Source organism: Fusarium falciforme, chromosome 8, assembly GCF_026873545.1.
Source record: "Fusarium falciforme chromosome 8, complete sequence".
NCBI classification, from domain to species: domain Eukaryota; kingdom Fungi; phylum Ascomycota; class Sordariomycetes; order Hypocreales; family Nectriaceae; genus Fusarium; species Fusarium falciforme.
This window is the reverse complement of record NC_070551.1, coordinates 2,131,426-2,144,405: the sequence shown is the minus strand read 5'-3', so window position 1 is coordinate 2,144,405 and position 12,980 is coordinate 2,131,426. Positions and strand designations below refer to the sequence as shown.

Here is a 12,980-nt window from a genome sequence, read left to right as displayed (position 1 = left end):
CAAGGTCGACACAGGAACGACACCAGGGAACATCAGGGGTAACAAAGGGAGAGAGGGCAGGTGAGTGAATCGATCTAGAAGGACTCGCTTATCAACGCCGCAAAGACGTAATCTGCCAGTTCCCTTTGCATTTCCCGTCTCAGAGAGAAAGGGGGCATGTCTATGTTTCCCTTGAAGCTTGTGGGGGTTGTACTCGGCGCCAACATCTACACTATCAATCGGTGCCCTTGGATTCTGCGCCACGGGCACAAGAAATAAAAAAAGATGACCGCTGCCGCTGCTGCCTCTTTCTTGTCTTCCCAAGCAAGTGACTCATCGGCTGCTGGTTCACATCGTTCCGAGCCAGTCAGTCTGCAGCGGTGTCAACTAATCCGGTTTGGATCCCTCCAATCCCCCTCCAGAGACGCATCTCTAAGCGACCCAAGCCTCGATGATGCCTGGCCTGCTCGTCACCGAGCGTCGTCCCTAACCAACATGCTGGGGCGTTTTCTTGATGACCCATGGCTTTTTGTTGATTTTTTTTTCTTGTTTCCTGAATCGGCAAAGCCCGAAATATCAAAGCAGCGGCATCTCTGTGCTGGCAGTCAACATCCATTCGCCCTCGGGAACTTCTTTGCTTTTTTCCAGGCCGATTCTCTCAAGCGCCGTCTCCCAGCGTTCATATCAAAGACGTCGGGAAAGAGCGCAAAAATGAAACAAAGAGGCAAAAACAGAGTTTTCTTCTCGTTTCTCCTGCTACACCAACAAGCTTGTTATCATGACTCGTGATCAACCCTCAAGATGACCCGAAAATGATGACTACATCCACGGCCAAAGAAGCTGCCTTTTCTGTCAAGGCCCGAGACACGCAGGACAAACCTGCTCATCGCGGGATGATCCGCCTTTGATCTGCCGTAATCCTCTCTCATAACATCGAGCCGTCCGTCCACCAACGCGGGAACAAAAGAAGTTCGGGCTCCGTCTGCGAAACGAATAGGCTACCACTCATCAATATCAATCGAATCGTCGTCAGCCCCAGAACACGAGCCAGCCATTATTCAGACAAACAGCCAGTCGCTTCACTCCATCCACTCCCCTATCATTGTGACCCTCCCCCCAAAAATAGGCAAACACTCCTACGACTCATCTACCTACCGAATACGAACGGCTTGTTAGGATTGTTTGCTCCTTTTCTATTCATCCATTGATTGCCCGTCTCTTCCTGGCCTAGGAGGGGTCATTCCAGATCGTACACACTTACACATCTCGTCCATTGTCGACGGGACGTTTGCTCCCTCCCGCTCGTTCATCCAAGATGCCTGAACCCATCCCTTCCCGTATGCCTAACAGGTGCCTGTGACACTGACACTGACACTGACACCTTGACTGCCAGCGCATGCCATGCCATACCATGCCATGGCTTTTTTTATGAGGCAAGGAGGAAATCTGGGGTCATGGGCGGCCAATCCCGCCAACATCCCTGACCGGGTCCCGGCTGATACTTCAAATCTCCCAATATTGAATGGCCCCTGGTCCCCTTGACCCTTGAGCCTGTTGGATGCCTTTTGCCGGTTGGGCTGCCATGTTAAGCCCAAGCAGACCGCCGTCAATCAGTCACTCGCTCAGTCACCTGACCATGATGAGACGCAGTCTTCCCAGTGACGCTTCAAATGCCCCCCAAGCGGATTGCCATTACACCGACCTATGATGTAACATGATGTACAAAGAATTACTGGTCTTCAGAGCCAGACACAAGACCTAAAAAAAAAAAAAAAAAAATCGAAAAAGGTTCGCCAGGACCTGCAGGTCTTGCCGATCACCCGCACCCTGGCCCCCCGGCCTGAGGCGTCAGCGTTTGGCGTCATCCAACGGCGTCACATCTTTTTGTCAGGGCGCATATACAGGGCAAGACTCGATAATTACAATACACCACATCACCTTGCCAGCAAGAAGGAATCATGGTAATAATGGGGAGAGTCCAAGGCTCAAATCTGTTGGATTGACCCCAGTTTCATGCTATGGAAAGCCTCTTGGCAAGATCCTATTTATCATGCGCCGTCCCAATTCAATAGTTAACAAAAAGACGAGTCCCCCGTGACTTTTCAAGCATCCAACCTTCACTCTCCTTCTCGTACTTCCAAGATGTCTGCTTCGACATCCTCTTCGCCATCTTCCTCGCCGTATCCTTCTTCAACCTCCTCGACCTCTTCGATAATTGGCTCGGGCATCCCACCTTGTTCTGCCTCTAGCTGCTTGATTTTGGTGTTGGTCATTTCAAACACGTATTGTCCCAGGTGCTCGACTCCTTCCATGGGTACTTCGCCCTCTACAGCACCATCTCCTTCGGCTGCATCCCTCTCCGTTGGCCACAGCTCTCCCGTGACAAGCATGAGCTTGTCCGGTCTCTGCAGCAACTGGTCAAAGGCAGGGCGTAGCTCAGGGCATGCTTCAAACACTTCCCGACGACCAAGGATATATAGACCGAGTCGTGCTCGGGATAGGGCCACAGTCATGCGTCGCACATCGCGCAGATAACCTACTCTTGACGTTCGAGTGAGAGACAAGATGATATCTAGAGTTACAGTTAGTACCATGTCTCTAACACAAGCTAAGGGGTCAACAACTTACAGTCATTCTGCTCGCCCTGGTACTTGTCCACCGTAGCCACTGCCTTGGGGAGACCAAAGATTGGGTTTCGGGCACATCGATGTGACAGCACGTCCTTGACAAGCGCCCGTTGACCAGCATAAGTCGTAAGGATGGTGATCTTCTCCGCCGGGTACCCGAGCAGACGCATGTACTGGTAGATGGCCACGGCATACTCAGCCTCTCCAAGGTTTTGGATGAAATGTGGCGTCGGCTCGGCCTCGCCGCGGCCCTTGTAGTCAGGCACGTTGATGAACTGGTAATCAAACTTGAATCCCGCGTTGGCCTTGACGAATTCGGGGTTGGTCTGCACGCTGGGAAGGTTGTCCAGGCTCGGGTATCGCCACTGATACAGACTGGCAATCGAGGCACGGGCACGTCCCTGCTGGTCGAGCGTCACGATGGGAACGCCGAGTCGGACCAGCCGGGAGAAGAGAGACTGCTCGAGGTTGGCGTAGTGACGGAATGCAAGACTCTGAATGACTGGTGAGTTTTGGAAGTGATCACCGCAGAGCACAACTCGCTGAAGAGCCATCTTGCCCTTTTGAGGCTTCTGCATCGTCAAAGGCAAAAAGGTCTCGATCTCTGTGACCTGGGCAGCCTCTTCCATGACCACATTGTCATAGTGGAAGCCGAGAGATGCAATCTCTCCTCTCCTGATGGCCGCGTGCGTCGTTGTCATGGCAATGATCCGCGCCTCGCTCGTAAGCAAGTAGTTGGCCTTGTCTCGGTCTCGTCGAAGAATCTCAAACGGCAGTGCGTCGGCCAGCTCCGAGAAGATCTTGGAGATGTGATGATAACAGCCTTGAGCGATATCAAGAATCGTCTCTCGGTCGCCATCAGCAGGGAAGAGAGGTTGAGGAGCATCGGAGAAGTATGCATGGAAGGGGAAAGCTTCCACAATCTCAGCCACGCTTGAGGCGTCGGCGTTGGCGATCTGCAGGAACTTGTTCCATGCAGGTACAACGTAGACTGTATTGAAATAGCCAGCGGTCTCTGCCGAATTCTCGTGAGCACCGGGTGCGCCGAGGCTAGCGGCCAACTTCCTCACTTCGAGGAGATAACGGTCCCGGTTCTCAAGAAAAGACTCGACGCGTCCATGCTTGCTGAAGTTGCCTTCAGTGTCGAGTTCCTCCTCACCATGTCCAAGACGCAAGAGATGTCGTTCGTCAATGTCCAGAGCAACAATCTTGGCGAATAATTGGTTTAGAGCCTGGTTGCTATGCGCAAGGAGCAACGTCTTTTGCTCTGGGTAGTTGTGGTAGATATTGTTGATGACCTGTGTGGCAACATCTGTTTTTCCCGTTCCAGGAGGACCAACAACAACGGTGAGGCCGGGCTGTGTGCCTGATGTGATGGCTTCAACCTGAGCTGGAGTAAATCGCACCGAGTTCAGTCGAGGGGCGTTGATAGGGTATGGCCCAGGGTTCGAAGGCTTATAGCTCGAGACTTTGAGGGTCTCGATCTCAGAAATGAGCGCGGGATCGGCGTCTCGGCGTCGCTTCTTGGATGGCTTGGTCCCCTGAGGCTCCTCTACCTTCTCAACCGACTCCAACACGTAGGGTGGCCCAAAGCTACCAGACACTTCATCGCCCGGGTCAATGATCTTGCCAGGCAAGCTCTCAGTCAAGTGCTGCCAGTCGAGGAATGTATCCCTGAAGTCTACCCTCCGTTCCCGGTTGGGCAGGTTCTTGTACGTTGCTCCAGCAGGGTCACCGTAACCGAGGAATACCTCATGGAGCCAGGATGGCAGGGGAACCTCAGACAAGACAAGGCTTCGGATGGACTCGAGCACCGGCTTGAAGTTGTTTTCCCTCCTGCCTCGTCTTAGAAGTAGATTGACCTGACCATATACGTCTGGCTTGCCAGCAGCTGCCCGCTCAGCATCTTTGCTGTATGTCTGAGGGTCCAGCTTGAGCTGGATGCGACGCTTCTGGTCAAGATTGCCTGCTCCATCTCGGACTTGACGGCCCTTGTCGTCTGTGATTTGATGAACCTCGGCGGCTCGAACAGTGATAACACCAAGCCTTTCGGACTCGGTCAGAGCATCACCCCCGTTGTTAACCGACTTGGCTGGTGGCGGTTCAATCGCAAGCAAGAACACCACATCATCCTGGCGGAGAGAGTCCCATTCTCGGCGAACGCCATCTCCCAGTCGGCGAACGTCAAATGAGACCTCTGCGCGCACCATCGAGGGCTGGTCGCTTCCAACAAGGGGTGGCACAACCTCGAGGATCGCCGGCTTCGAAATTGGCATCGCCATCTTTGAGAATCCACCAAAGTTCGTCTCACCGGGTCGCTTAGATTCAGGACGCAGCCGTCTCAAGGCCGATTCAATATCTTTGCGCACTCCGTAGAACGATTCGCACCGATACAAGACAAGCGCCCTCCACAAAAAGTCACCAACAGATAGATATTGAAGGTTCAGCTTCGGGAGAGCCATGGGGCGTGAACCGTCATAGTTCTCTGCCTGCTGGAAACTGTTGTCGAACAATGCCTGCTCCGTTGGCGCCAATGCCATATTTCGAGCCGCCTCCTGGAAGGTCTTCCTGCGCTCAAAGGTGGACAAGAGCACTTCAAGGAAGAACTTACGGTTAAGGGGGATGTTCAGGCTTTCCGCATATGTCGTCCGGAGGCCAAGCAATGACACAAGATTAAGAAGCTCCTCGTCCGTCAGGGGCTCAAGAAGAGATTCCAATTCCTCCCTCTGATCAATGGCGCCGTAGTTGGACAGAGCCAGTACAGTCAACTTCTCCATGAAATGTTTCAAGGCGACACGCTGCAGCTTCGCAAGCGATGCGCAATGCTTGTCATATGCCTCTGTCTGGCTATGTTGGGCTCCTGTCTGATCATCGATGGTGAAGTATGTATAGTGGGAAAAGAGGGCGTGAAGGTCACGAAGGAGGGTGTTTTCTTCATCGTTAAACATTGGCGATAGCCGAATGGCAGAGACAAGGTGAAGATCCTTGATCAAAGAATTGACATAACGCCTTGTTGGCAGCTGGCTCTGGAGATCAGACAGGAATTCTGTGAATCGTTCACAGTAGAGGACTTGGTCTGGCACATGGTTAGCTTAGGAAAGGTGCACAAGAAGAACTCTTTCTTACCAGCTTTACTGTTCTCCGTATACAATAATCCCAGGAAATCAAGAAGGAGAGTATAAAGCCATGACCGCTCAAATCGGAGCCGGGCTTTGTTGGGCTCGTCGGCAGCATCATATCGCTTATGCGCAGCCTTCCACGCTTTCCGTAGATGTGGGAGTTGATCAAGACTGGCCTCGCGTGCCGTCTCAGTCGACAAGTTGTGCCAGATTCCAATTGAGACAAGAGGAGCGCATTCCTTTCGTACAAGGGCGCAGTCGAGGCTCTGAAAGGCGTGAATTAAGAAGCATAGGAGCTGGGTTCGGACGGTAACAGAGAGCGTTCGGTCGAGCATCATGGACAGGAGTCGTCGAAACAATGAAGAAAAGTCGGCGGGTCGATCCTCGAAAAGGCCTACAAGCAGTTAGTTGCAGGTTCAGCATATTTACATAGCTTACTTACTCCATGTCTCAAGGTGTTCCCGTCGCTTCACGTTGGCGATGAGCGCAATCAACAAAACGTGAAAGTTGGACGCTTCCTCGGTGTATCCTGGCCATAGGTAACTAGGAGAAAAAACGGTCAGCATCTTGCCAGTTTTCCGATCCAGGAGGAGTGCGCATACCTCTCCAAGGTCTGCAAGCTCTCGAGGAGCAAGAGAGACTTGTACTGGAAACCCTCGCGCTCAAGCACCTCCCAGATGCTCTGCTTGAGAACATCATTCTTGACCTTGGGCTTCGCTGGCTTCTTACCCGACTTCAACCAATGCTTTCGCGCAAGCTGCACAAACTGGTGCTCTTCTTCCTCCACCTCGGCTGGGGTCGGGCGTCCATCAGTCGTGTCGCGTTGAGGCTCGCTCTGCTTCTTCGCCTTGGCAGCGCCGCTGCCTTTGAGCCGCTTCACGTTTGGCATTGTCGAATCTTTGTCACGTCATGGGCCGTAGAAGATTCGCGCGAGGGAGCTCGTAAGCCGAGATAGCGACAGCGCCAGGAGTCGCGTGACCGATGGAGATTCGAAAAGAAGCTGGAGGTGAAAGATTGGATCCTGGAATTCGGGATGTTACGCCTCTTCATGCGTTAGCAGCTACCGGAACTTAGGTACCTCCATCTTTCTCTAAAATTTCAGCCTCGCAGGACCCACGCGACGCGGCGATTGGCTCAAGCCACACGCCAGGTATTGTTAAGGCAAGGATACTTCCGTTTTGGTGCAAGAACAAGCCCCAGACAAGTCTCGAGGCTCTTTCAGGACTTTGAGCTACCTCGCGCGACATGCTCAGCCTTCCAGGCTTGTTCATCGAACCTCCAAATCTCAACCACACATCAACCTGATCACCTCAACAAAGCAGCACTTCCTAAAGGCCCCCGGCAGCTTCATATACCCCAGGCTCTCGCAGCGACTGTTTCGTATCGAATCGGCCACGCGCATTTATCCTCGACCCTTTTCTCGAGCCGACGTCTCGTCTCCATGACAACTTGGACGACTTCCTACCTATAACGCCGCCTTAGTCGCACAAGATGGCGGTGCTGTGTGCGGACAATCCGGCTGCGCCAGCCGTCGCGGCTTTCGATGCGCTGCTTCGGGGGCTTCTTACAGAGGCGGAGAGGGTGAAGGAGGTGTCCACCATCGAACCCGCGTTGAACAAGTCCGACTTTGACGATCTATCCGGACGAGTATCATCGACAGCGGCTCAACTTCCCCAGTTGGAAGGCGACAAAGACACCAAAGAGACCAAGGCAAGGCAATTCGGCATCATCGAAACTGCCGCTCGCGATATCTTCAGCAATCTTATTGTAGGACCCGGCATTCTTTGTGATCCGCGCGCCGCGCTGACCAACCTACCTAGTCAACTACTACCATCGATTCTCCCGACTTCGTCAAGGTGTGGAACCTACTTGATATCCTTTCGATCCTCTCCGATGATGGGCAATGCGACCCTGCTCTCCTATTTTGGTTGGCCGAGGAGCTACTGGACAGCCAAACTATCTCCGGATGCCGCAAGATCTTTGACTTTCTTGAATCGAGACGGGAACGAATCACGGCCAAACACTTCAAGCAAAAGCAGTTGATCATTCTACGGAGTTGCAACGAGCTATTGCGCCGACTATCCCGCGCTGAAGACACCGCCTTTTGTGGCCGGGTCTTCATTTTCATGTTCCAGAGCTTCCCGCTTGGCGACAAGAGCTCAGTAAACCTACGGGGCGAATACCATGTTGAGAACGTCACGACGTATGAGACCACAGCAGCCGAAAATGATTCCAAAATGGACGTGGATATGCCGACTGGAGTCTCCAAGTCAACATCCAGATCAAACGACGCCAAGAAAGGAGACAAAGAGAAACCCTTGTCGACTGATGCGTTGTACCCCTTATTTTGGTCACTCCAAGAGAGCTTCAGTCAACCAAAGAGACTGTTTGAGGCTGCGAATCTAGCATCTTTCAAAGAAAGTCTTGGCGCCACGATGAAGTTCTTTCAAACAATACACAACGACTCTAGGCGAAGTCTCAAACGCAAGAGGGACGCCGGCGAAGAAGACGAGAACTCCAACGCTTTCAATCCAAAATACCTAACTAGTAGAGATCTATTTGACCTCGAGGTGAGTCTGCACAGTTCCTCATCCCCCCATCAAATACTCACGAGCCGAATAGATTTCCGACCTATCCTTCCGCCGCCATGTGTTGGTCCAGGCCCTTATCATCATGGACTTTCTTCTCTCTCTATCTTCTCAAGCGCGAGAGAAGCTCTCGTCGTCTCTAGCCACGAATAAGGCCGTCATGTACGGAGACCAAACGTTGAGCGAGGAAGATGTAAGCATCGCAACGACCCTACCTCGCTAACACCTCATCTAACACTTGACAGACCAAATGGGCAAACGACATGAAGAAGACAATTGCAGATTACCTCCGTCAAGGTGCTGACGGGCCATACTTCTATCGAATGGTGGAAACTGTGTTGGCTCGAGACAAGAACTGGGTTCGATGGAAGATTGAAGGCTGCCATGCCATCAAGCGTGACCCCGTCTCCCCGGCAAGCTTCGTCGAGGCAAAGGCCAATGTTCAGCGCATGGCTACCAGCAAGAAATTAAGAGCAGTTCCCATGGGCTCCGTGTCCCTTGACTTTCTCCGTGAGGAGGACGAGGAGACGGTCATGGATCGGCTCAAAGCAAAGGAGAGATTCCAGGTCCCAGACCTGGACAGCTTCAAGCGCAAGATTGCGGACGACGACTTTGAGATCGAGATGTCAAACAACCCACAGGCAAAGGCTGCCGCTATCGCCGGCAAGGCTAGCAAGAGCTGGAGGGCCCTGCGTATCGCTGCCCGCACGAAACTGGCTGCATTCGACAAGATTGATGATCCCCAGAACATCAATATCGTGTTTGAGGAGCTCACCGAAGCTGATGACGACGTTGAGCCCGCAGCCAGCGAAGAGGACATGCCCAGCAACCGAGACGCCATCATCATCTCGGGTCCCGCTGGTGTTGGCAAGTCTACTGTTGTCAACAAGTTGATGGAAGAGCGCAAGGGTGTGTTTGCAACCGTGGTTCGGCATGCTACACGTGAACCCCTTGACGGAGAGGTCAAGGGCAAGACATTCCACTTCGTCAAGCAGCAAGAGTTTAACCAGCTCCGCGACGGCGACCGCTTGATAGAGGCTGGCACTCGCGATGGTGTCGACTACGGAACAAGCACCAAGGCCATCGACGCTGTGGTGGAGGCGGGAAAGGTTCCCATAATCGAGCTGGACCTCGAGGTAAGGAGACATCCAATCTCTCCAACATGTCAAAGCGCTAACTCTCCCTTTACCAGGCCACACAGTACGCCAAGGACATGGATTTCCAGGCCCGCTACATTCTCATCAAACCTTCTAGCCCTGAAGCTCTCGAGGAGCGGCTCAAGGCTGCTGGCAAGGAAGAGTCGGTCATCCAAGAGGCCATCAAGAAGCTACCCACAGAGCTCGACCCAGCTAAGCTAGGTGAGCTTTTTGACACCACCATCGCAGATGACGATGTGGACGCAGCAGCCAAGGCGCTTGGAAACTACATCTACGAAAAGGGGAACTCGGATGAAGACACCGCTATGAAGGACGATGAGGAGGCTGCAGATGCGAAGGAGACAGCCATGACAGACGCATAGATAGCATGCAGCGAGTATCTCGGAGTTCGTTTGTGTATTTGTGGAATTGGTTCAGGCACTACTGGTAATGGGCAAGATGATACCCCAGAGATTCTCGCGTTGACCGTTGGTTCTTGGGTATTAGCCTCAGTATTCTTGAGCAGCACGGATCGCAGGAGTCATATTGAATGGACAGAAAGGAAGGCATGAGCAGAGTAAACAAGGTCAATTCAAGTCACCACAAACCGAACTAAGTGAGAAACTAGACTACCGGCCAGCAAAGTGCAAGTACAAGACGCATTACACAAGGCTCCCAACAACCAGTCTCGAAAAATACGAAGCAGAGTACCGTACGCATAAGAGATCCATGGCTGCTTTGGGATTTTACTCCTCGTCCGAAGACTCCTCATCGGCCTCAGCAAGCCAAGTCAGGAATGGCTCAGCAGCCTTGCGGACCTTCTTGGAGGTAGAAAGGTCAGTGTACTTCTTGCTAGCCTTAGTACCCCACTTGGTCACCACTTCCTCGCTGACAAGGTCGTAGTGGTAGTACAACTGGAGGATCTTGACAATGGACTGGAACATGTCAGGGTTGTTCTCAGCCAGAGTACCAATGAGGCGCTCAGTGCCTCCAAGGAGGGCCTTCTCATGGCGCTCAGAGGTGATAAACTGTGGTGGGTCAGTATCTACCCATGACCTAGACGGGGTTATCGACTTTGTACATACCTGCTTGAGCATGCTCGAGCGCTTAGGGATCTGGGCAACAATGTTCTTGTCAAAGATGGTCTGGACAAGAACAAGAACGCTGCGGTGCTTGCTCTCAATACCCAGCTCCTTTGCCTTGACATAGATGTCGATGGACTCAACCTTGTCAATGCTACCCTTCTCTTGGGCCTGGGCCTGGATCCAGTCACCAAGCTCGTCATAGACGGTAGGGCCACCCTCGCCGTCCTCATCTTCGTCATCGCCAAGGTTCATCTTCTGCTTGAACTCGCCAGGGAGCGAGGCTTGGCGGGCCTTGACAGCCTCCTCACTCATGTCGACAGCCCAGTCGTTGTCGTTGACCTCGACCTCCTTGGGAACCTCGGGGGCCTCGGCCTGCATCTTCTGGAACTCGTCATCGCTACCGACGTCCTCGTCGCCGTTGTCGTTGGAGCCATTCTCGGAGGCTTCATCACTGCCCTGGCCGCTGGTGCCGTTGGCAGCGTTGCCGTTCTGTCGAGCCTTCTTGGCAGCCCGGCGCTCGGCCTTGTCCTTCTTGCCCTTCTTGGGCTGGTTCTTGAGGATGAAACCGCTGAGCTTCAGGCGAAGGTCGACATCAGTGCGCTGACCACAGGCCTTGCAGTCAAGCAGGATACGGTCGTCCTTGATGACAACATCGGTCTCAGGGTTCTTGCACTTCTTGCAGAGAACGAACTTGTTGATGAAGCCATCGAGGTGGTCCTGAAGCTTGGCAGCATCATGGGCTCCGTTGATAATCCAACGGTCGTCCTTGGGGTCGATGTTGGTCTGAGCACCAAGCTCGAAGCCAAAGAACTTGATTACATAGGCACCGGGGCGGGCAAGCGAAGCGGCAACGCTACTAAGGTTGACGACGACGGTCTTGATACCGTTTCCCTTGCCTTCAATCTTGGTCTGCAGACGCTCCATCTTGTAGCGATAGAAGGCGTCGCTGACATCGCGGCGGACGTTGACGAGAGCCATGGTGACGGTGTTGAGTATTTGTCTAAGGAATAAAAATTGACAGGGCGGACGAAGCTGTTAGGCGAAGCTAGTAGTTGATGGGCTCTTGAAATGACGAGGGCGTCATGAAGAGGCTTGGTAGCAAAGGGTAGCGAGGACGGGCGGAGCAAGAGGGTTTCAGTGCTCAAAATGACTTTTGATTGACATGTGGCAGACCGGATGGATTCGCGGATGCTGAAGGGCAGGCATAGACAATTCTGGTCTCTGGGACTTCAACCGTCGGAACTGATGTCGGGGCTACAAGGCTTTCGCGGTATGCGAAATAACTGCAGCTTGAAGAGGTGTCTGAAGACGGAGAGCTGGTCGTGCTGATACATAAACAGCAGTGTGCCTTGACGGGGATATAAGTGTTCGGGGGTACCGATTCCGGGAAGGCGCGCGACGATGACCGGCGAGAGATGGTGCTCCTAGGTCAACGTGGATTGTGCGAGTTGGGGAGGAATCGAGTCGAGGGGGCAAATGAGCCAGGAAGCGGGGAGGCAGGAAGAGTAAACGATGCGCGCTGCGACCGACAAAGTCAGCAGGCAAAGAGTCACGAGTATAATGCGCTTGGCGCGAAAGATGTAAGCGTGTAAGGGGAAAAGACGATGGCTGAGCGAAGCGAGTTTGCTGTCTCAGAAGGAGATGCAGAGTTTGTGGTGTTGAAGAAAAGGAAGAAAAAAAAGAAAGCGAGAGGAGAGCGAAGAAGACGGGAGTTAAAAGAAGGAGGGGGCGATGTTAGGGCCGACCAGGATTTCGGGCATAGATCGAGAAAGAATGGGGCAGGCGGCAAAACACGAAAGTCAAGTCAGACAGACAGAACGAGAAGCCAGTTGCGACTGCCTCATTCACTGTGCGGGAAGGTTGGACTGAAACGACTACCTGCCTACCTGACACATGGAAGAAATCTACGACGATATTCTTGTCCTTTCGGTGGGAATCTGGTCAAGTTTCATACATTACTTCACAATTCCCTCTTTGGATTCATCTTCTCTTCCTCAGGCATAACAGAATCACGAGATGTCCCTCTGCGCTCCAGCGTATCGCCCTACCTGTAACGCCAGAAGACTCCACTGCGAAACAGCCGCCCCAGGGGCCAAGGGTTCTGGACCGTGGGTTCTGGACCGCTTCTCCCACCAAGCCCATTTCAGCCTTTGCACGCACTGTAACCGAAGCCTCACTGCCTATCCGGGCGCTGGCTGGACTGGAAGAGTTGGCGACGGTTGCCTTGGGCACGCTGTCATGCTGCAGCCGCCAACTGGTCGACGGGACCGCCGGCAACTGCAGGGGAAAACGGCTTCTCGCAGTTGGGCGCCTGTCCTCCACGGAGCAGTCCCCGCCAGCTGTCATCCATGGATCTCAGCAGACGTCACTCATAAATACCGCCTCGGGGAGTTCGGATTTAACTGGCCATTGTCCCAACATCAACAAAGGCCACGGCTTGTGTTTG

The 12,980-nt window shown here is 53.2% G+C and overlaps 3 protein-coding genes across 3 annotated transcripts; 1 reads left to right on the top strand and 2 right to left on the bottom strand.

The window, feature by feature from the left end:
• Positions 1–2,096: 2,096 nt before the first annotated feature.
• NCS54_01049000 (Pre-mRNA-splicing factor) lies at positions 2,097–6,614 on the bottom strand (the record flags this gene model as incomplete). Its single annotated transcript, XM_053155796.1, has 5 exons — positions 2,097–2,551; positions 2,608–5,682; positions 5,733–6,119; positions 6,168–6,268; positions 6,328–6,614. 5 exons carry the CDS (start codon positions 6,612–6,614, stop codon positions 2,097–2,099), a joined length of 4,305 nt encoding a protein of 1,434 aa, XP_053011771.1.
• Positions 6,615–7,216: 602 nt separating this feature from the next.
• On the top strand, positions 7,217–9,832 carry NCS54_01048900 (Guanylate kinase-like domain-containing protein; the record flags this gene model as incomplete). Its single annotated transcript, XM_053155795.1, has 5 exons — positions 7,217–7,492; positions 7,546–8,295; positions 8,348–8,506; positions 8,559–9,449; positions 9,506–9,832. The coding sequence occupies 5 exons, from the start codon at positions 7,217–7,219 to the stop codon at positions 9,830–9,832; spliced, it is 2,403 nt and encodes an 800-aa protein (XP_053011770.1).
• Positions 9,833–10,195: 363 nt separating this feature from the next.
• On the bottom strand, positions 10,196–11,512 carry NCS54_01048800 (W2 domain-containing protein; the record flags this gene model as incomplete). Its single annotated transcript, XM_053155794.1, has 2 exons — positions 10,196–10,477; positions 10,535–11,512. 2 exons carry the CDS (start codon positions 11,510–11,512, stop codon positions 10,196–10,198), a joined length of 1,260 nt encoding a protein of 419 aa, XP_053011769.1.
• Between the last annotated feature and the right edge of the window lie 1,468 nt (positions 11,513–12,980).